The sequence below is a fragment of the Staurois parvus genome, unplaced genomic scaffold, assembly GCF_062004578.1.
Source record: "Staurois parvus isolate SC_StPar_1 unplaced genomic scaffold, SC_StPar_1.0 ptg000009l, whole genome shotgun sequence".
Lineage (NCBI taxonomy): Eukaryota > Metazoa > Chordata > Amphibia > Anura > Ranidae > Staurois > Staurois parvus.
The window spans coordinates 12,017,578-12,040,882 of NW_028317805.1; the positions used below are offsets into that span (position 1 = coordinate 12,017,578).

Consider the following 23,305-nt stretch of genomic DNA (forward strand, 5'->3'; position numbering starts at 1 on the left):
ACGTGTGGGAGCCGCTATGCTCGTCTCCCGGGCAACCCCAGTCCTGCTCCGGAGCTAACGCGAGAGACGCAGAGTGAAAGAGGAACTCAGCCGTCTCTCTTCTGGGCTCGCCGCCACGCCGTCCCCGAGACCACTCTCCGACCGGGTAAGACTCCAGTAAGCTCCAGTACACTCCAATGCTGCTCCAGTGCAGCTAGTTATGGGACCGGGACCTCATAGGGAAGATGTTCGGGGAAGAGAGCGAGGAGTACTTACTCCACGCTCTCCCGAGCCGCCATATTCAGGCTCTACCCCCGAGAACTCCCTCCTACTTGGACAGTTTTATTCCAGCTTTGTTGATCCACTACTATCAATATTTTTTGTTGAGTCATTAAAGCCAAAATATATGTAATTTTACATAGAGTGAGCAATTGTAAAAGCCTTTGTCTGTTTATTATTTCCCCTCACTTCCTGAAGTGTCAAAAAGGTTGACAAGGTTTTATTGCTTGCAGGGCTGGGACAAAGGGTGGGCAGTTAGGGTATCTGCCCAGGGCATAGAGAAGCAAGGGAGCGAAGAATAGATGCAGGGTGGTACACCCATTCTATGGCATGTATTAACAGTGTGCAAGGGGGAAGCAATTGGGCGCTGGATGACCCTATCTCGGTACTGACTGCTTGGTAATCAATTGGATATAGATGTATCAGTTACTTCATATGAGGATTTGACGCCATCTCTAGCCACTTGCTGATCAGGGCAATTCTGACACATCTCACATACATGCAACAATAAAAAAAACATTTGTTTTGCTACAAAATTACGTTAATCCCCAAAATATTATATACACAAAAGTGAAAAAGTATTTGCCCCCTTCTTGATTTTTTTTTTTCATATTTGTCACACTTAAATGATTCAGATCAAACAAATTTTAATATTACACAAAGATAACCAGAGTAAATACAAAGTGCAGTTTTAAAACGCCTGCCTAGCCCTATGTGAAAAAGTAATAGCTAGTAATTTGCTAAATCATGAATGAACTGTGATTAACCACATTTTTTGTTAAACGGAGTTAAATTTCAATTGCCACACCCAGGCCTGACTACTGCCAGACCAGTTGAATCAAGAAATCACTTAAATAGAAGCTGTCTGACAAAGTGGAGCACACTAAAAGATATCAAAAAGCAACACATCATGTCGTGATCAAAAGAAATTAAAGAACAGATGAGAAACAAAGTAATTGACATGTATCAGTCTGGAAAGGGTTACAAAGCCATTTCTAAGGTATTGGGACTCCAGTGAACCATGGTGAGAACTATTATCCACAAATGGAGAAAACTTGGAACAGTGGTGAACCTTCCCAGGAGTTGACGGCCTGCCAAAATTACTCCAAGAGCACAACGACTCATCCAGGTCATAAAAGAACCCAGAACAACATCTAATGAACTGTAGGCCTCACTTACCTCCGTTAAGGGCAGTGTTCATGATTCAACAATAAGAAAGAGACTGGGCAAAGAGACTGCATCCATGGGAGAGTTCCAAGTGAAAGCCACTGCTGACCAAAAAGAATACAAAGGCTTGTCTCACAGTTGCCATTAAAACATATTGATTATCCCCAAGATGTTTGGGAAAATATTCTGTGGACTGATAAGACAAAATTTGAACCTTTTGGAAGGTGTGCATCCCGTTACATCTGACGTAAAACTAACACAGCATTTCATAAAAAGTTCATACCAACAGTCAGACATGGGGATGGCAGTGTGATGGTGCGGAGCCGCTTTGTAGCTTCAGGACCTGGACAACTTGCTATAATTGATGGAACCATGAATTCTGCGCTCTACTAGGGAGAATGTCCGGTCATCACTTAGTGACCCCAAGCTCAAGCGTACTTGCGTTATGCAGCAGTAAAATGATCTGAAACACACAAGCAAGTTTGCCTCTTAATAGTTAAAAAAAAATTAGGGTTTTGGAACAGCTTAGTCAAAGTCCAGACTTAAATCCGATTGAAATACTGTGGTATGACTTCAAACAGGCAGTTCATGCTGGAAAGCCATCCAATGTGGCTGAATTAAAACAATTCTACAAAGAAGAGTAGGTCAAAATTCCTCCACAGTGATGTGAAAGACTCATTGCCAGTTATCGCAAATGCTTGATTGCAGTCATTGCCATCAAGGGTGGCACAACCACTTATTAGATTTAGAGGACAGTTACTTTTTCACACGGGGCCAGACAAGTTTGGCCAGCTTTTGAAATCATCATTTAAAAATTGCATTTTGTATATACTCGGGTTATCTTTGTGTAATATTAAAAATTTGTTTGATGTTCTGAATCATTTAATTGTGACAAATATGCAAAAAAAAAAAATAAGGAAGGAGCAAATATTTTTTGCAGCATGGTATTTTCTGAAAGCAAAGGTTCTGGAGAATAAAATGGTGGTTGTTGCATTTTCTATGTCATGCGATATTTGCACAGCGATTTATGAATGTAAATTTTCAGGACAAAAAAAAAAAGAAGCATTTTAATGACTTTTAGTGCACACAAACACAATATAATAACCATTTTTTTGGTAACATATAAAAGATGATGTTACGCTATGTAAATGGATACCTAACATGTCACGCTTTAAAACTGCACATACCCGTGGAATGGCAACAAACTATGGTACATTATTATATCCATAGGTGACACTGGAACTGGAATTATTGCTCTCATTCTGATGTTCGCTGTGATACCTTAAGTGTGGTGCGATCACCATTTACATATGTGTGTGGGACTGACGTGCCCATACACATTTGCGGTTTAAGTTTTTTTTAAATTATTTATTTATTTTTGAACTGTTCTTTAAATATATTTTATTCAACTCTATTACTATCACAAGGGATGAACAACATCCCTTGTGATAGCTTGGGCAGTGGCAGGTAGTCTTTATGGAGAGATCTTGGTTCTATCAGACCTCGGATCCCTCCTTTGCTCTTCAAAGCAGCCGATCAAACCAAGGTCTGTTTGATCGACTGCTTTAAATAGCTGGAAATGACAAAAGTGAAACAACCAAAACGACTAGCGGCAAAATCCTTGTCGCTTCTTGTTTCATACACCATAGCAATTGATTGGGGAACAGATGTTCTTCCTTCTCTATGGTAAGCCGGTCCAACCACCCACAGCAGTCGCGGGCTCCCAACAGGCCCAGAGAACTGTAGTGGTGGTGGTGGGTGGGGTGGGAGGAAGACCTCTTCCACTCCTTTTAAAAGTATCACTTTTACATAAAAAAAAAAGAAGAGCATTGTTAGCAGAAAATTTTGATACCAGGATCATAGTTGCAGCTGCAGCTATGATCCTGGTATAAGCCAGAGAATGTACGGGTGTGTCCTTTTGTGGGAAATGGCTAGAGTACTTAAAGTGTTACTAAACCCACAACAGTAAAATCAGTCTGTATATGCAGTAAAGCATGCTTGTTATACTGACTGTGGAACCTAAGGGGTTAATCCTCTGTATTGTATAAAAATGCTATTTGAACCTGTCTTCTCTGCTGCTCCTCTTGTTCAAATGTCCATGCTGATAAGACAGACTGAACCCATAAACCTTCTGTACATGCTCAGTTTAGTGTGTATTGCTATATAAGTTTTTTTTTTCTTGTGCATGTGATCAGCACAGGGCCAATCAGCACTGTCCAGACAGAGTTCAGGGGTTTTGCATCCTCCTAGAGCCTAAAGAAAGCTCCTCCTACAAGCTTTAACCAGTGTTCAGCTGAAGTCACAAGACTGCTCTAACTTTTGATGAGAAAATATATTTAGCTGTTTATATTTAGTAAAATAATTGCACTTCCATGTTGTGTGTACTGTGGGAGACCAGATATAGTGAATGCAGGGTCCTGGGAGACCAAATATAGTGAATGAAGGGTCCTGGGAGACCAGATATAGTTAATGCGGCGTCCTGGGAGACCAGATATAGTCAATGCAGTGTCCGGGGAGACCAGATATAGTGAATGCAGGGTCCGGGGAGACCAGATATAGTGAATGCAGGGTCTGGGAGACCAGATATAGTGAATGCAGGGTCCTAGGAGACCAGATATAGTGAATGCAGGGTCCTGGGTTTAGTAGCAGGCTAATCCACCTCTCCAATGGCTTCACCTGCAACACAGCAGTGCTTGACGGTGGTGGTATATCTTCAAAACAGACTACAGAGATACAGGCATGGCGTGTGTGTGTGCGCACAGCATCCTGCATCTCTTAACAGTGATCCCAGGAATGCAGAATACAATACAGATATCACAGGGGCAGGAAATAAGAGAATCTCCCCAAGGGAGTCACAGACAGAAGAAAAACCTTAAAAGAAATATGAACTCTATTCAAAAGTAAATGAAAAAATACACAATACATGACATGGATAACTGTCCTAGCCACAAAGCCATTAGAAATTGAAGACAGAAGGGAGGTACTAAAGGTCACCACTGGCAACCTCCAGGTTTCTCACTGTACAGTCAGCTGACAGAGACAATCTTGCAGATTGAAAGCCAAGACCTCAAATGAAAGATATTTGAGAAGATTCAGTAAGGGCTCTTTACACGGGTGGCTGGGGGTGGTAAATACAGGCGGTTTTACTGTGCGCACCATAATTTTGACATTACAGCTTGACAGGGCTGTACACATGCCATGCCCGTGGTGCTTTGCGGCATTTTTAACACTGCCTGTCAAACTCCTCCCATTGAAGTCAATGGAGTCGCACCACAACTGCAAGCCAAACAGTTTAGGCGCATTCAGCATTTTTTTCTGCCCTTCAGCTCTTCTCCTGAATGTGCTTTTGATGTTTTTTATTTCAGCCTGTAAAACGCCTACATGTGCATATACACATTGGCTAAGAGATGCTTTTGCAAAGTGAAAAAGAAAAAAAAAAAATCACCAAACACCTGTAAAAGATGCATTTTTTAAACCCAGTGGGCTAGAGCCTTTGATCTGAAAAAAAATATTAAAAAAAAAAAAAAGGCGGCTACACAATTATTTTTTGGATTACCATACATTTACTTGCCTGTACAGCAGTCCTCCTCACCTCCCCAAACACAAAAAGTCCTGGTGCATGAAGCTTTTTATGTGCATCCCTAAACATCTCTAAGATGTAAAATCAGATATTTATTTGTCAACTTACATTTTTACAGCACTTCCTGGTATTCAATAGACACTGGTGATGCAGCCAGGGCCTCACAGCTGCCCCCTGGGAAGGCTACGTCACCAATGCCTTTCAGGGAGATTGTATTTGTAAAGAGCAAAATCTTGCAAGATCTCAGGGGAAAGGGCTTATTTTCTGCAGATATATGTCTAAGATTTGCTGCAGACAAGAAGCTATGAACTACGTATTATTTTTATTTAAATGGTGACCCAGGATGTAGAGCACATGGAGGACAGGCCAGTGGGAGCATGGAAACCCAGAAAAGAAAAGCCGTGTTTGTTACCTATATGTAAGTCTACAGATTTCCCCAAATGTATTTAATTAGTGTTAGTGGTTTATTAGTGGAGGGGAGGGACCCCCCATCATGTCAAGCGCATGTTCAAAAGGAAAAAAAAAAATGGGCATGCAGTTTCCCTTTATTGCATAGATAATGTGACAGATACTTACGAATAGATTGTTCCATAAGCACGAGTCTTGGTATCCTCCTCTTCTATTGAAAATTTAAACCAGTTGGTGACAGGGCGGCTTCTTTGATAAGAATTATTGATATCCCAATACAGCTCAATACTGTGATGATTCACCTTCCCCACTATGGGAGGATCAGGGCGTGGAATAGCAACCTTGTCTGGAATAAAAAAAAAAATGGTATTTTGTTCAGTAATGCAAAACCTAAATGGAATAATGGAATGTACATGGAATTGTCAGATATAGACAAGAGAAATGGGAATTGTAAATGTTTCGTAATTAGTTTGGTTATCCTTACATAATGTCGGGTCTTGCATTTGTCTGAAATAATTAAAAAGTGTATATTGATTTATATAGGTTTAGCTCAAGAGCATAAATTAGCATTTATAAGCCTCTGACAGCTAATTACATTAGAGATCATGAAGTTGTACAAGAGCGGTGAATCAACCACTGCACAGGGAGAATACCAAATGCAGGCAGAGATGCCTTACCAAGCAAGGCCATTTACCAGTGTTATTCTGTCTACAAAGAACAAACCCACAGAGCTGTAACCAAGGTGAGAAAAGAGAACAATAACCACTTTTGTGAAAATGCAGAACAATGAAACCCTTCACTAGAAATGATCCACTTACCACTATTAAATTGAAGGACTTTTAACAAAGTGGTTTAAACCTCAGACTTGAAATATGAACAAAGCATATCCCTCTATAGTGTGTACTTGTCTCATATAAGTGTCATTTCGGTTTGCGATAGGGGAGGGAGCTCCAGCACACAGCCTGTGATTGACAGCCTCAGCTCTGTTCCTGTGAGCTGTGTGAACAGGGGTGTATCCCTTCCATCCAATCAGGGAACAGAGCTTCCCTCACTGAGCTTATCAAAGTGTAACTTCAGATCCCCGCCCCCTGCTTCTCAGAGCCAAGAGATCCTGTATAAATTCTGTTCTTTGAACAGATGTAGAGAAGAGAAGACTGCAGATAAACAGGTACAACTTATGTAGGAGGATTTGATTAATCTCTGTGCATCACCTGAGGCCACTCACTTCACTGGGTATTTGTTAAGGTTTACAACCACTTTAAAAATAAATTAGTGTTTTTGGTTTATTGTGCTCAGATACAGCGTAGTTCTGCTTTAAGAGACCAAAATAATACAATATCTTTTTTGCAGGGGTGGAGCCAAGTCTGCCATCCTGGGCATTTCCATTTAGTTTTCCACCAGGTGCCTGTGCTGTGTGTGGAGTGGGGCTGTACTGCAGGTCTATAAAAGGGACATAGTAGATAGGAAGGGAATGGGGAACCTATACAGTTTTCTTATGACAAAGTAAAATTTACCTAGCTTACAATTGTCAGAGCTTCTATGGCCCATGTCGGGATCAGGGTTTAGTGCCAGTAGGAGCGGGACCTAATCTCGATTTGGGAAGCAGAGTTACTGTGCGCTATCTTTTCGAAGATCCAGAGTCCTCTCCAGGCACAAAGGAACTAATAAGGAAAGAAGGCCAGGAATATTCACACACCACAAACAGCCTGCTCTTTAGCACAGTTCAGACTTGATAACCCTTGAAAACTACACTAATCGCAGTTTAACTTGCAAACGATTTTTGTGACCCATCAGTATCACAAGGTGTTTACCAGAATTGTCATATTGTCAGCTTCAATGCATATCCAGACCAACCAAACGATTGCCTCCTCTCCACAAAGAAAGGCACCAAATGATTTTTTTTTTAATCATAAAAATAAAAACAGTCATCAGTCAGTCAGGCTCTTCATATTGCATTACTCTCCCTCCCTCCTCCTCCATGCGCACTTACAAGCTAAACACAATGGGGGTGGGATATAGCATCTTGATTGATGGAGGTTTCACCTCCCTGTTATTCTAAGACACAGGCTGGAAGGGTGTGACCCAGCTTGTGACCGGAAAGATATCCACCCACACCATGTTATTGCCAAAAAATAATAAAGATTTTATTTCAAATATATATTTATATGACAGTGTAAAACAGCTTTGATATAAATTATTTATTTTTACTCTGTATCCCAAAGGCTGATTTTTTGAGCATGTGACTAGCAGCAGAGGACTAGAATCTCCTCCTGCTTATGTTTCCCTCCAGACAGACTGAGAAAGTGCTGGGTCATGTGACAGGAATATATATACTGGAAGAAAGCTACTTAGAATTTTTTTTATAGGAAAAGAATTCTAGTGCCATCATCCACATACAGAAAGAGAAAGGATAATGTAAATGAAATAGAGTGTGTTTAGTATCACTTTAATGAGCAACACCAGGACTTCCTATCCTTGATAGTATTGTGCCCAGAAAAATCACAGCACCACCAGCTTTGGTCAATCTCCAACCATTCTTAGTGTTAGAGAACTCTGGTAGCCCTAACAGGTAAATTTCTGGATCTCTGCTAACCTCAATCCCCTGCATAACCTTTTAGGCTCGTTCACACTTGACTGTTTTTCCAACTCTTGCCAAACGCCCCTATAGCGTTTGACAAGCGTTGGTCCGGCGTTTGCGGAACATTTTTAACGCTCCGCAAACGTCGCATGCGCGGTTCAGCCGCAGTTGCTAGGCGTTTGCTGAGTGTTAAAAACGCTCCCACAAACGCCTATAATGAAGTTTGAATGGTGTTAACGCTCCACAACCGCGTCGCAACCGCACCACAAACGCCGGCTGGGCACTTGCGGAGCGGAACCATAGACTTGAATAGGAGGCTTCAACTCCTCCTGAATCGACCAGAGGCGTCCGTTTTGCCACAACACGACGCTAACGCTCCCGTTGGAACAGCACTATGTGCTGCAATGCGCAGAATTTCCCCAGGCGTTTGGGAAACGGTAAAAACGCTTCCCAAATGCCTGTCTGCCGCTTGCTAGCAAGGCTAGTGTGAACGTAGCCTTAGGCTAGGTGCGGGTGGTTGCGGATGTGGGACAGCATGTAAATCGCAACTGTTTCCACACCTGCAGCTAAACCATGCTGCTCTTTTGCAGACACGCTGGGCAGCCATTCATTCTTCATGGCACCCCTAAGCATCTGCAGCGTGTTTTTGGTTGCGGGAAATCACATGGTGCAGGAGTACCATGTGATATCCCTGTGGCTGCATTTATAAAAAGGTGCGGGTACCTTTTTCCCCAAAATGAAACGCAGGCACAGTAGCTCATTCAAATGAATTGGCTGCCGTGCCTGTGCAAATCGCAGTTTGCAGATCTGCTCAGCCTAGCCTTAGAGAAGAATTCCAGGTATGGATATTTTACATTGTCCAGGTTAAAACAATGTAACTCTGTACATACCATACTTGGCCGATCCCCCTGGAAGCTGGAAATCACTGAAGTAGACATTGCCACTCCACTGCTCTCCACTTGCTTCCAGGTTCCATGCTAAGTGGCTGGCCTGCTACAGCTGGACCAATGTACCTAGGTATAAAATATCTGGTATGTTTCACTGTAGATCATTATGGTGGAGTTCTAGGCCATCATCACCAAGTGTTAAAGTGGTAGGAAACTCTTTTGTTTACTTTACCTTCAGGTGAGCTTATAATAAATCTCAGCTTAGTTAAAATGAATATCTCCTAAACGTGTACCATTTAGTAGATATTCTCTCTTTTTTAACCACTTGCCTACCAGGCACTTATACCCCCTTATTTACCAGGCCAATTTTCAGCTTTCAGCGCTGCCGCACTTTGATTGACAATTGCGTGGTCATGCAACATTGTACCCATATGAAATTTTGATCATTTTTTTCTCACAAATAGAGCTTTCTTTTGGTGGTATTTAATCGCCACTGGGCGCTTTACTTTTTGCGCTATAAATAAAAAAGGTGCAAAAAATTTGAAAAAAAAAAAAAAGTTTCTTTGTTTCTATTATAAAATTTTTCAAACAGGTAATTTTTCTCCTTCACTGATGTGCGTTGATGAGGCAGCACTGATGGGCACTGATAGGCGGCACTGATGGGCACTGATAGGCGGCACTAAAGGGCACTGATAGGCAGTACTAATGAGGTGGCACGGATAGGCGGCACTGATAGACAGCACTAATGAGGTGTCACGGATAGGCGGCACTAATATGCAGCACTGATAGGTGACACTGATGATGGGTACTGATAGACGGCACTGACTGGCATCACTGCTGGGCACTGACTGGCGGCACTGACTGGCACAACCGCTGGGCACTGACTGGCAGCACTGCTGGGCTGCACTGGTGGGTGGCACTGGTGGGCGGGCACAGGTGGGTGGCACTGGTGGGCACAGGTGGGTGGTACTCCTGGGCACAGGTGTGACACTGCAGAGTGGCACAGGTGGGTGCACTGCTGGGCACAGGTGGGTGATCTGCTGGGCACAGGTGGGTGGAGTTAGTGGGCGCACTTCTGGGCACAGGTGGGCGGAACTTGCGGGTGGCACTGCTGGGCACCGATCATCAGGGCACTGATCATCAGTGCCCTGATGATCAGTGCCGATGTCCGCTCTGACAACTGCCGGTTCTCGGCAGTACTTTCCTCACGATCTGACAGCGTGAGGAAAGTGCAGCCGAGAACCGGCACTTGCATTTCCCTCTGATCAGCGTGTCATTGGACACCGCTGATCACGTGGTAAAAGGCCGCTGTGATTGGCCTTTTACCACATCATGTGATCAGCTGTGTCCGTAGGACACAGTGATCACGGAGATCGCCGGGTGCGCGCCCCCTGGGGCGCGCAGGAGAGCGCGTTCTGGGGGGACGTCATATGACGTCCACTCAGAACTGGCCGGCCGCAGTGTAGCCGTCATTCGGCTATCTGCGGTCGGCTACTAGTTAAAGCCGGCGCATGTGCTGTGAAGGAACGGCATACCCGTGCCGCTCCTTCAGAGCTGTGTGCCGAGGCCCGGGACTCCCGTGCGCCTGAGCGGGAGTGACATTGTTGCGGCCCGAGCTGTCAGATGGCAGGAGCTTGTGGACCCAGACCAGCCGGGTGAAGATGGAAGCCTCTGCAGAGGTGATAGTGCGCCGTTGGAGGGCTTCGTTTTAAGGTAAGTCGTGCATAATGTGCTAGTGTGCGATGCATACAGTACCAGCACATTATGACATTACCTAGCAGGGGACTTTTTCCTTCCTGCGGTTTACTACCGCTTTAAAATGGTGCCTACTTCAAAGTATACTATATCTTGAGAATGCTCAGAAAAAAAATTTTTTTGACAGTTTGGCTGGTCAAACACCATCTGCAAAAGGCGGTATGCACACAAAACGTTTTTACTGCCGCTTTTAAGGCCATCAGGCATTTTTTTTTCCTGCTTCCAAATGCCCCTCCATGTTAGCCTATGTATCCATGCACACATAGACGTTTAACAGTATTTAGTGGCAGGAGGCAGGGAAAAAAAAACACTGCCAGTGCGTCCAGGAGCAGCAGCATTTGGCAAAAAAAAAACCGCTTAAAGCTAGTAAACACGCGGAAATACATCTAAACGAATCTACATTTGTGTTAACGCTAGGTGCGTTTAGTGCTTGAGCATTCATTTTAATGGCCAGAATAGACTTTTATTCTGGCCAATGAAATGAATTAACGCCCAAGCGACTGATGCCTGCAAACGCGCCTAAACACTTGAACAACCGTCAGACTTTTCTTCCAGAAAAGACGTTGCTGCCAGAAGGAAATGTTTCTAGAAGAATTTTCAAAACACCCTGTGTGCATGAGGCCTGAAGGCTGTATGCATATTCCTTAAAGTGTATCTAAATCCAAGAACAAAATGAAATATATTTAAAGTGTTACTAAACCCCGGACCCTGCATTCACTATATCTGCTCTCCCACAGTACACACAACATGGAAGTGCAATTATTTTAGTAAATATAAACTGCTAAATAACTTTTCTCATCAGCAGTTAGAGCAGTCTTGTGACTTCTATCAGTGTCCAGCAGAGCACATGTTAAAGCTTGTAGGAGGAGTTGTCATTCTGCTCTAGGATAATGCAGAACCCCTGACCTCTGTCTGGACAGTGCTGGTTGGCCCTGTACTGATCACCTGCACTCTCCCAAGAAAAAAAAAAAACTTCTCTAGCAATACACACTAAACTGAGCATGTGCAGAATGACTATGAGTTCAGTCTGTCTTATCAGGAGATAAGACGTGGACATTTGAACAAGAAGAGGGACAGAGAAGACGGGATCAAAACAGCCTTTTTACACAATGCAGAGAGACAGAACCCCTTAGGTTCCACAGTGAGTATAACCAGCATGCTTTACTGCATATACAGACTGATTTTACTGTTGTGGGTTTAGTAACACTTTAAGCTTACTGGGCCTTGCATTCCTTTTCACTTTTTAGATGTTTAATCCTGCCAGCAATACAATTCCTGTCCCAGGGTGGCAAAACTTTATCTATAAAGGAGCAGCGTTGTTACTCCAGGACAAGAAGCATGTTAGGACTACAGAACAACCCCTCCTTTCCATAAAATATGAGGGAGGTGTTCTGTAGTCCATATGAATGAACTGGGCAGAACTTATAGCAATGTTGGAGATTTTGATGTCGTTTTGTAACTCACAAGAAGAAATGAGGGACATAGTGATGTCTGGCAGCATCAACAGGTACTGTTGGCATTTATCAAACACATATAGAGTAGCGAAACATGTTTAGTATATCTAACAGACCAAGCGTGTGAATAAGAAACATTAATTGTAAGGGTTTACATATATACTTTGAAGGTAGACTAGTAGTGTCAGGAATCTAGGAGTGACCAGAAAGGTGTGGACTGACACAGGGAAACGCAGGCCTCAGGTACAGTATAATAATACAGTTTATTATTAGCCACCCAGATATATATATATATATATATATATATATATATATATAAACGCACAGTGAACAAACCAACCTTCCACTAATCTTAGTAGGTGCAGGAACACAGGCGTAGTCAGGGCTGGAGAGGTGGAACGGTCAGGCCGGCCGTAGGGTTCTGTAATGACCGTTTGGTGGTACCTCTAGTGGTCCCCAGGACAGGATTCCCCAGGGCGCGGAGTCTAAGTCCCAGTCTGCTTATTCACCAGGGCCCCTGATGGTGGGGATGGACTTGGAGCAGACAGGAACCAGGTCGCGGCCCCTGAGTACACCTGCTAGTGGTAGAGGGATCCGCCAGAGGTATGTGCAGGTACGGCTGGATCTGTGCAGGATGGATGGATGGCAGAGTAGTTAGCGTGGTCAGACGGGCCAAGTCAGCAACGTGCGGGCAGCAAGGTACCAAAGGAGCAGGCAGAGGATGGTCAAGGTCACAAGCCGGGTTCAGTAACTCACGGGCAGCGCGGTACAGGGGATCAGGCAGAAGGATGGTCAGGCAAGCCAGGGGTTCAACAGGAGACGGTCAGCAGAGGTCAGGATCAAGCCGGGTCAGCAACGAAGCAGGAACACAAGATACCAGGTACAGAGGCTCATGGGAAAACATACACCAAGGCCCAGATCACAGGCCTGGTCATGCCTTAAATACACCTTTCTGCAATCAGCCCCAGGTTTGGCTGATTGCACGTGTGAGCTTCTGGCTGCTGAGAGCACCCGCTGGTCAGCTCTGGTACTGCAGCCCACACGGCAGATGAGTCCCACCACCAGTGCTGAGTCCATTCCTGACAAGTAGTCTGTTAATGGGCCAACATACAGTATAACCAAATGAAACATTATTTATAGGAACAGTTACCAAGCATTAGAATATTTTTATATAAAACAACAAAAGATTAAAATGTACATTGTCGTTTTTTTGTGTGCATATAAATAAAGAGATAATTACCATTACAACATTATATTGTAAATAAATGTCCTTATTTTCATGCCAATTTAAATACTTCATTAAGAGAGCATCAGTAAGCCATTTTTAGTGTGGGTAATGGGAAATTACTGATATGACTGTTAACATAAAAGAAAATACATATACACACACATTTATAGAAGAGATTGCCATCTAGTGAGATGTAAATAATAATAAGATATGCTAATGTTACATTTCTCTGTAAAATAATAAGATGCTCTGGGGTATTGAAAAATTCATATCTGTATATTTCTTTACAGGCACTGGAAAGGAATTATGAAAGAGACTACAGTCGACAGAGCACCAATTATGATGCTGAATAGTAGTGTTTAAATGGAGCATATTTCTCTGTGTAAGCTATATACGGTATTCATAGGAGGATACCTATTGCCTTCACACAGTTCAGCTAACAATAATCCCAATTTATGCACAATGGTCCACAATTTCATAGTCATGGGTGAAAATGTATTTACAGTAAGACACTGTTGGGTCTCCAAGGGTAGGGGCAGCACACAACACATTCTGGTGTCTTGTAAACCAGTGGTCCACAAACCATGCCCGCAGGCCAAACTCTGCCATTTGCTAGTTTTTATTCAGACCTTGGGGCACTATTCCTCCCATTGATAAAAAGCAGTATTCCCCCCCCCCACTGATACCAACTGTGGGGCATAATTCCTGCCACTGTGTGTTGCTATGGCTATTTTAGTGATTTTTTTTAAAGTATAAATATAAGAATGATGGATTTTAGTTACATGTATTGTTTTTTAGAATCTAGGCTTCCTCTATTCATATGCTAATGAACTCACTGGACTGGTTCATGAGCTCAAGACAGGAAATAAAGGGTGGGAAAAGGACTTTGCGATGGACACAAAGGAAGAAGTAGTTTTTCAGGACTCTAAAAAGCAGTCTGGAAAAGACTCCATCACCAGGAAAAAGACAAGTTAAGTAGCTGTTTGGTGTACTCGCATACATTGTTCATGCTCATTTGCTAGTAAGGATAGGTAGCATGTGCATATGTATATCGTATGAATATTTTGTAATACTCTGTATGCCGTGTATTGATTTCCCAAGATTGGACTTAGTCTGTGTGAGTACAGCATTTTGTTTAGTAAAGCAAATCTTAATACACTACAGAGGTTTTTATGCCTCCTTGCTTTTACCGCAAAGAATCTTAAACGATGCAAAGCAAAAACATACTGACACCAAAAATGGGGCACTATTCCTCCCACCAATACCAATGATGAGGCACTAATACTCCTACTGATACCAATGATGAGGTAACTTTGTTTGCTCCCATTGACTACCAAGCCTGAGGCATTGTTAATCCCATGGATGCCTACCAATTTTCTACTTTCACTGTCCACAGTCTGAACCCCCCTAAAGTCTGTAAGGCAGTACACTGGCCCTTTGTTTGGAAAGTTTACAGACCCCTGTTCTAGGCACAAGTAAATATATCCAACAGGGTAAGAAGGTGTATTTACTGCTTTGAAGAATCTCAAGACTCTCTAAACCAGTGGTTCTCAACCTGTGGGTCGCGACCCCTTTGGGGGTCGAACAACCCTTTCACAGGGGTCTCCTAAGACCATCGGAAAACACATATTTCCGATGGTCTTAGGAACTGAGACACCGCTCCTCTATCAGTCTCCAGGCGGGTCCGCCCACATGCAGATACGTCCACATTTCCCTGGACCACGATGTGTGCGCGGGATGACATGCCGCCCCTGTCATCTGGCCACATCCCCGGGATCACTCAACAGCTCCGCCTCCTCGCCAGTGATTGGCCGCGGGTACTGTAGCTCAGGAGAGGCACACAGGCGGCCAATCACCAGCGAGGAGGAGGAGCCAAGCAGCAGCGCGAAGATCAAAGAAGATCGAGGGAGAAGGAAGACAGCTGACAGGTAAGTGTTTGTAGCGTGCAGATGGTGCTGCTGCAGCCAGGTAAGCTGGCTGTAGATGGGAGAGGGAGGGAGCGAGCCCAGGCTGGAGCAGGAGTCAGCAAGGTAAGTATCATTGGTGTCAGTGGGAGGAATAGTGCCCCATCATTGGTGTCACTAATACCAATGATGGGGCACTATTCCTCCCACTGACACCAATGATGGGGCACTATTTCCTCCCCCCCCACTGAAACCAACGATGGGGAACTATTCCTCCCCCCACTGACACCAACGATGGGGCACTATTCCTCCCCCCACTGACACCAACAATGGGGCACTATTCCTCCCCCCACTGACACCAACGGTGGGGCACTATCCCCCCCACTGACACCAATGATGGGGCACAATTCCCCCCCACACTAGTATCAATGATGGGGCACTATTCCCCCCCCCCACTGACACCAACAATGTGGCACTATTCCTCCCACTGACACCAACAATGTGGCACTATTCCTCCCACTGATACCAACGATGGGACACTACTCCTCTCACTGACACCAATGATGTGGCACTACTCCTCCCACTGCAAAATTACAGTTATGAAGTAGCAACAAAAATAATTTTATGGTTGGGGGTCACCACAACATGAGGAACTGTATTAAAGGGTCGCAGCATTAGGAAGGTTGAGAACTGCTGCTCTAAACCAAGCAAGATCAAAGCCATCTCCCTTTTTCCAGTGGCTATGAATTGACAGCAAATAACATTTTGTCTAATAAATCCTGGTTTTTACTTTTACTCTCGTAATCTCATACCATCGCTGGTGAGCAATGAACTGTACAAAAAAGAGTATCTTCCAGGAAATGTTCTTAATACCTAAGAAAAAAAAATAATTTAAGAAATGCTTTCTTAAAGTCTAGGAGATGTGACTGTGTTCAAATGAAGGGACACACAGTAAGATACTAAGAACGAAGCTCGGACAAAAAAAGCTGAAGGGTATCAAGGTTAACATTTTCTCTTTCTACTACTACTGACTAAAAAGAAGACCAGAAAAAAAACCTTTGAACCCCACCAATGGCAATCAGAATAACTCCCTGAATCAACCTCTACACTGATAAATCCTACTACTTAAAGTAGAACTTCACTTTCTTGATCAACATGAACTATTTTTAAACCTCATGCTGCTAGTATTAGTAAATAGATAGAAAAGTATATCATATTCACTTGTTTTAAACTTTTTAAAATACATTTCCTAGTTTCCATGCCTAGGAAAATGATGTCATACATCACAGGAGTCTTCAGGAGGGGAGTTCTTAGCTAAGTACATCTTCCTGCCTGCATGCCTGAGCTAAGGGCAGATGAATTCCAGGAAGTAGTAAATGATCATCTGCCCTTACTCAAGATGGCCTTGGCCAGAAAAACTAGGGGGTGTTTTTCACAGTAATTTCTCAGCAAAATAAAGCATGGAGACATGGATGGATGGGTTTGCTTTGAATATTAAAAATGAATTAAATAGTGTTTTTGGTTTGTGGTGCTCAGATGCAGGGTAGTTCTGCTTTAAGTTGAAGATGGCATTTCTAAAAATAAATAATTTGAAAATCAAAATGTAATTTTACCTAAACTGTTGCCAACCTCCAACATGTCTGAGATGAGAAAAATACACCTTTAGCACAAAGTATGTAGGCAGAGGAGACACCCCTGCCACAGCCCCAGTTACATGGACCATGCAGATATAATAGGCAAATATTGATTGGTTAACCCCACAAATGTTTTTCTTACCACTGCTTTTTCTTTGTACTGTTTTTTCAAAACAATAAATACAATTAGATAGGATGAAAGATTTAGGTCCCTTTCACAGGGGTAGTCCTGATCAAGTCCATTTGTCAGATTTACAGGTGGAGCTTCTGATCGGAAGCTCCATGTTAATTTATGGGTGGCTATATATAAAACGGACTTGCATCCAATTACCTATGATCAGCTCAAAACTGAAAAAAAAAAATGGTCTTTGTCTTTTTTCTTCATTTTTGGACCTAACCGTGACAGATCTGAGGTCTCAGGTCTTTAAATGCAGCAGAAAACGTGACAGTTCAGATTTGCTCCGATTCAGTGAGGAACTGTTTATGGAATCCCAGCTGGTCAGAGTGGACAATGCCCAAGTGTTAGGGCCCATACATGGGTTGGAAGAAAAAAAAGACTGACCCAGATTCCCTCATCCACACATTCGTTGGAATCCGCCTCACTGTGTCATTGCATTCTGACAGAAAGGAAACTCTTCCACCATCGGAAGACACAGATCAGTACTGCAGTCTATTTCCTGCAGCAATGAACAAGGGGAAATATACAGACAGGGCGGTTGAACAGAAGTCAATTGGTAGCCAGAAGTAATAATTTCTATAATAAAGAATTTCCTGCTTGTCTACATACCTGCCAGTTAAGCCAGTAAGTTCTTGATATCAGGTGAGGGCTCAGTAGGGCATTAATGTTGGGAGTCAGATCAGATCTCCTAGGAGTGAGATCTTAATCATACTGCAAGTCCTGGGCAGCATCTGCTGCCATTGTGGTCTTAGATATGGCTGTCAAAGGTACAGGGTGCATTTGTGAAAGTAACCAGGACACTGGATCAACAACAGCTGCCTGTACATGTTTTAAAGCTACCTGGACCACTATCTTCTTCCAAGTTCAAAGCTTCAGCCACTCTGTGCAAGGCAAAGTGTACTGCGTGTGTACAGAGCCTCCCATTGCCCTCTGGCAGGCAGGTTTAATTATTGCACATGCCTACTTACCTGTTGATACTGTCACTTTGCTTTGATTTGGTAAAATGACAGTACCTCTATAAGCATTATAACTTAGCTCAAGAAAATCCCTACAAAATCACTTACCTGTAATGAAATATGTCCCACATTATTCAGCCAGCAGGATCCTGCAGAAATCTTTATTGCAGGGATGCCTGTCCTCTTCCTGTCTCTGAACATCTGGCACTGCAATTAACAACTTCGAGTCTTCAAGTAGAACAGCAGTACAGTACAGTACAGTACACCCCCTCCTTTTTCCTCCTTCATTATGAAAAGTTATTTCTTTAATTATACTGCCTGTAGCATGACCTGTGAATGAGGGAAAGTGTGATCAGTAATAGAATTCTCTCACCCATTCACAGATCATGTTACAGGCAGTGTAATAGATGCAAGGACCTTTCTCATTGGAGGATGAAGAAAGGGGAATGTCTGTAATGGGCCATCTATACTGCTGTTCTTTCTGAAGACCTGAAGCTGTTAACCATGAAATTCACACACAGGAAGAGGACAGGCATCCCTGCAGTGAATATTTCTCTAAAATCCAGCTGCCCGGACAATGTGCAACATACTTCTTTACAGGTAAATGATGTGACTAAAGTTGTAGGGATTTTTTAAGCTAAATTTCAATTTTAAATAAGGTACTCAATTGACTGAGTTAATGTTCTATTGCAGTGGTTCTCAACCTGGGGGTCGAACGACCCTTTCACAGGGGTCCCCTAAGACCATCAGAAAACACATATTTCCGATGCGTAAAGAGCAGCTACTGTGTAGAAAGCAGCTGCTGTGTTGAAAGCAGCTACTGTGTTGCAAGCAGCAGTATTGGAGGTAAAACGACACTCATGAATTATAATTACTGGATAAATAATTTTATGGTTGGGGGTCACCACAACATGAGGAACTGTATTAAAGGGTCACGGCATTAGGAAGGTTGAGAACCACTGTTCTATTGGAATATTTTATGTGTTTGGCATCCCAGAGAAAGGAAACAGGCATACTTGCTATATCAAAACTACTTTATGTCCTCAACATCCACACCCCGGAAGACGTCATATGTGACGAAACGCATAGGGAGGAGCTGATGTTCATGACATCATGAATCCTGGAGTCTGGAAGCAGCCCATTCGAGTCTCAGGATTGGCTTAATACTACTATAGGCATTATTTCTGTTATGTTTGTGAGTATTCTAACTATTTTAATAAAATTTTAAACATACAGTTTTACACTGTATGTTGCATCCATCTTTTTATAGATTTTGTGGAGCCTTGGAGGATAATTAATAGAGGGTTGTATATGGGGATGATTATACTGTGACAGGAAGGATCCCTTATATTGACGTCTCTTGATAAGAAGGTCAAATCATTCTGGGTGCTTTATTGAGCATTCAGTGAAGGAACACTGTGGTGTGGTATCCTTAAGTGGGAAGATCTGCATTCTAGTGAAAGGAAGATATATCCCAAGCTATCTTTTTCACGTCAGATGGTGGACTTTCATGTTAACCTTTTATGAACATTTTTTTGATCTATTGTCCCACTTGGTGATTGATGTTTGATTGACATTTAAGAACAGCAGTTATTTCAAGATATCCACACCTACTATACCCAAAATGGCTTCAAGAGCCTCAAAAATATTTGCTCAAATCACAATACCTGCTTACATCATCAATGCCTCTTTGGGGCTCATCTAGGAAAAATTGTCAAACATATTACCTGTTCAAATCAGATTCAAGCGTCCAGATCCCAACTTTCAGCTACTAGCTGAAAGTCTAAATTGGACTGGTCATTGTTGGTTATTTAGTCCCTTTTGTAAAAGTCCAGGCCAGGAATCAAGTTAAAAATAATTTTGTCATTCAGTCCACCCTGTAGGACAAACATTCCAAACACCATTTCACCTTTATAATGGTGATTACTTGTCTGGAAAACACATAAAGAACTGAAAGGAAAAAACAGATTTTGTGCTTTTTCTTACTGCAATTATTCTCTCACAATACCTTTATTAAAGCAGCAGCAAGCATAATCCTGCTGAATATTTGGGGATATAACAAATACATTTTCATATACAATGAACTGATACTAGCCAAGGGCAGCAAGATACTTGCCTGTGTTATTAGAAAGAACATAATGCAAAATGGGATAAACCTGGCAATACATTACAAAAATAATAGGCAAGCCTTTGAAATGGAAACAGAATAGGAGCCTGCAAGCAAGTATTAGAATATTATCATCACAGCTTTTTTTATTTAAAGTCAAAATATTACTCTACCTTTTCCCTGACCCAAACAATTTCAGATTGATGTAGTGTGTAATAAAAATATATGGAGTCCTCACAAGGAGAATCAAAAGAAAGGTGAATTTATAACCAGACAGGTTATGGTCAGGTGGGCTGAAAGTAGATGTAAACCCTAACTTAATGACATTTCGTTTTTTAAAGTGCTGCTTATCAGCAGGGCTGGTGCTAGACTATGTTGCTCCCTAGGCAAGACAAACTACTTGCCCCCCCCCCCCCCCAAAACAGATAAATAAATTTCAAAATGGTAGAAAATATTAATTCAACAAAACATGAAACTGCTAAATTTCTTTTACTTTGCAAAAATAAGTGCCATAAGATGCCACCAGCATCAATATTAAAGACAGAATCAGTGTCACGGATGGACTGTGTGGCTGACAGTGGCAGGGTGACAGTTGCAGTGAGTGGAGGGTGATGGATCCACACTCTGACAGATCCCAGGCTGGAATTCCCCAAGCAATGGGGGACGATAAAACGCCTGTAACAGCAGGCAGCCCTGCGCACATGCACACACACAGAACACCTGAACTGAGCGATCCAGCACAGTCACAGATTTGACACAACACACCACCACCAACACTGACACCGATCATCAAGCCCAGCAGGCACAAGAAGAACAGGCTTTGGGATCATGATTATGTCATTAGATGGATGGCTGGTCGGGTCACACTCACAGACACGAGACATCAGACATTAGCTTCTTCCACCAGTACAGCTCCACCTCCGCTGTTGAATGGGATGAGAAGGGCTGGAACTCCACAGTGATCAGCAGCCGCCAGCTGGCTTGCAGTAAGGGACTGAGTCTGAGAGGAATACTGGAAAGAGCGGCAGCTCAACTGTTACACTGGCCCCAGATACCGGGCATCTTCCTTTGTCCTATCTTCCTCCCCTTTGCCGCCCCTCCTCTCAGCTGGAGGATCATTTATGATGTGGCAGCATCATATATAGAGAGAATGCTGGCCTGTGTGGCGCCCAGGTGCCCCTAGGTTGCGGTGCACCCTAGGTGGCCCCCTAGTTTGCCTAGTGCATGGGTGTCAAACTGGCGGCCCTCCAGCTGTTGCAAAACTACAAGTCCCATCATGCCTTTGCGAGTCATGCTTGTAACTGTCAATCTTGCAATTCTTCATGGGACTTGTAGTTTGTAGTCCGAGAACAACCCTGGCCTAGTGGAAGCACCTGCCCTGCATATCAGAAATAATTGATATTTTCTGTTTTTAACCTATTGTCAACCCTGTAGTGCTGATGTACGGTGGCAGGGAGGGTAGGACTTAAATCTCAAATTCTGCAGATATGCATTTATAGTGGCTGAGGTTTCTTTGCTGAGACAATGCTCACTGTACGCTCCCAGCACAGTGTCTGAGCTGTCACAGACAGTTCCTGATGTCTAACTGTGATCGGGACCAGGCGGGAGGTGCTGCCAATCATCTGACCACTGTGACAGCCAACCACAGTGATCATGTGACCAGGAAATCCGCTTTCTGGCATTAGAGCCCAGGTAAAGTTAAACTGTCAAAAATATTACTTGTGTACTCACAAATCAGATTCAAACTGTCAGATCCCAACTTGCCACCAGAAGGCAGTTAAAGCAGAACTATTCTCACTGCGGCTCCAGCGATGCAGTGTCCCTGAGCTCCTGGTCTGGCCGCTGACATCTTCAGGGGTCCAGCTTCCAGGTCTGGATCGCCGGCCACCATCATTGGTCAGGTGGGGAGGACGTCACTTCCGTGCATGTGAGTTCAGTAAGATGCAGCATTACTGAATTTGAAGAATGAGCTTCCGCGTGCGACTCTCTGTACAAGGGCGGACAGGCAGGTAAGTAGTTTTAATGCAGAACAGTTTGTGTGTGTTAAAACAAACACTTTAGGGGGAGATTACTAAAATCAGTGCACTCAGAATCTGGTGCAGCTGTGCACTGCAGACCATTAGCCTCTAACTTCAGTTTGTTTAATTAGGCTTTGGCAATAAAACCTGGAAGCCGATTGGTTTCTATGCAGAGCTGCACCAGATTTTGCACTCTCCACCTTTAGTAAATAACCGCCTTAACTTCCACAGAAAGTCCGTGTGATAAAGTAACAACACAGGAGCATAACTAGGAGACAAGGACAGAGTGTTGTCACCCTATGGCTGGAAGTTTTTAAATAAGGACCCTCACGTTGGGATCACCAGGAATCATTTAAGTGAAACCTGCAGATTTTAAAATATTTATTGTAGAGGTCACAGTAAGAGGCAGGCAAGCTTTGCACCATTAATTTAGCTAAATTTGTTATGTTTAAATTAGAAACGGACTGCTTTGGAAGCTAGACATATGTGCAGATCACTTACATCTAAGGGGAAGCCACAGATACAGGATTTTAAAGTGTACCTTCTAGCACCTATACTAACTACCCTGTAGAAGGAAGATGCCTTTACCTATTATTCTTCAGAGTGCTCTGGTCCAGTCATGTGATCCCCCAGTGGCCGACATCAGGAGGGATTGCCGACAACAGATGGAATGCTTGGGCCATGACGTCACCCATAGGCTTACTATAGGGCATCCGTTGCCTGTGGACCCTCCTCTTCCCTGAAGCCAGCCGCTGGGAGTTGATCATATGACTGTGAGCACCCTGAGAAGAGGTAAGTATAAGCATCCTCCTTCTACAGGCCAGTTAATATAGGAGTTAGAAGGTTGGTGGGAACAGTTTTAAGCTTAGTTAGTTCAAGCCTGAACTTCCACTTTAACTCCCATCCCCCTCCACATATCTCAATCCGACAGCAGCATCTCTGCTGTTTAGTGGAAGGCTTCACTGTAATGGCAATGGCTGCCCAATAGTGCCTCATAGACCTTGATGGGGCTGTATCCAAAGGCTGGAGATGATCAGAGACACTCCCATAGAAATTTGAGGGGCTGTAATGGAAGGTGTAGGTCAAGAGAGAAGATTAGATGAGAGGCACACATAAACACATCTATAGCTGGCTTATCAGGGAAAACGGCAATAAAATAAGGTTCCCAACATGTGTAAACCACACAGCACCAA

General features: G+C 43.3%; 1 protein-coding gene and 1 long non-coding RNA gene across 2 annotated transcripts in view; one reads left to right on the forward strand and one right to left on the reverse strand.

Moving 5' to 3' along the window:
• LOC149474255 (uncharacterized) overlaps nucleotides 1-14,476 on the forward strand; it is a 29,129-nt gene extending 14,653 nt beyond the window's left edge. The window contains exon 3 of the long non-coding RNA XR_016311638.1: nucleotides 13,606-14,476. This is a non-coding gene — a long non-coding RNA (uncharacterized LOC149474255). The remainder of the gene's footprint in view (nucleotides 1-13,605) is intronic.
• Nucleotides 1-23,305, reverse strand: part of FANK1 (fibronectin type III and ankyrin repeat domains 1) — a 153,077-nt gene that overhangs the window by 92,686 nt on the left and 37,086 nt on the right. The window contains exon 2 of the mRNA XM_089669648.1: nucleotides 5,582-5,759. Coding sequence (XP_089525774.1) covers nucleotides 5,582-5,759 — 178 coding nt within the window. The remainder of the gene's footprint in view (nucleotides 1-5,581; nucleotides 5,760-23,305) is intronic.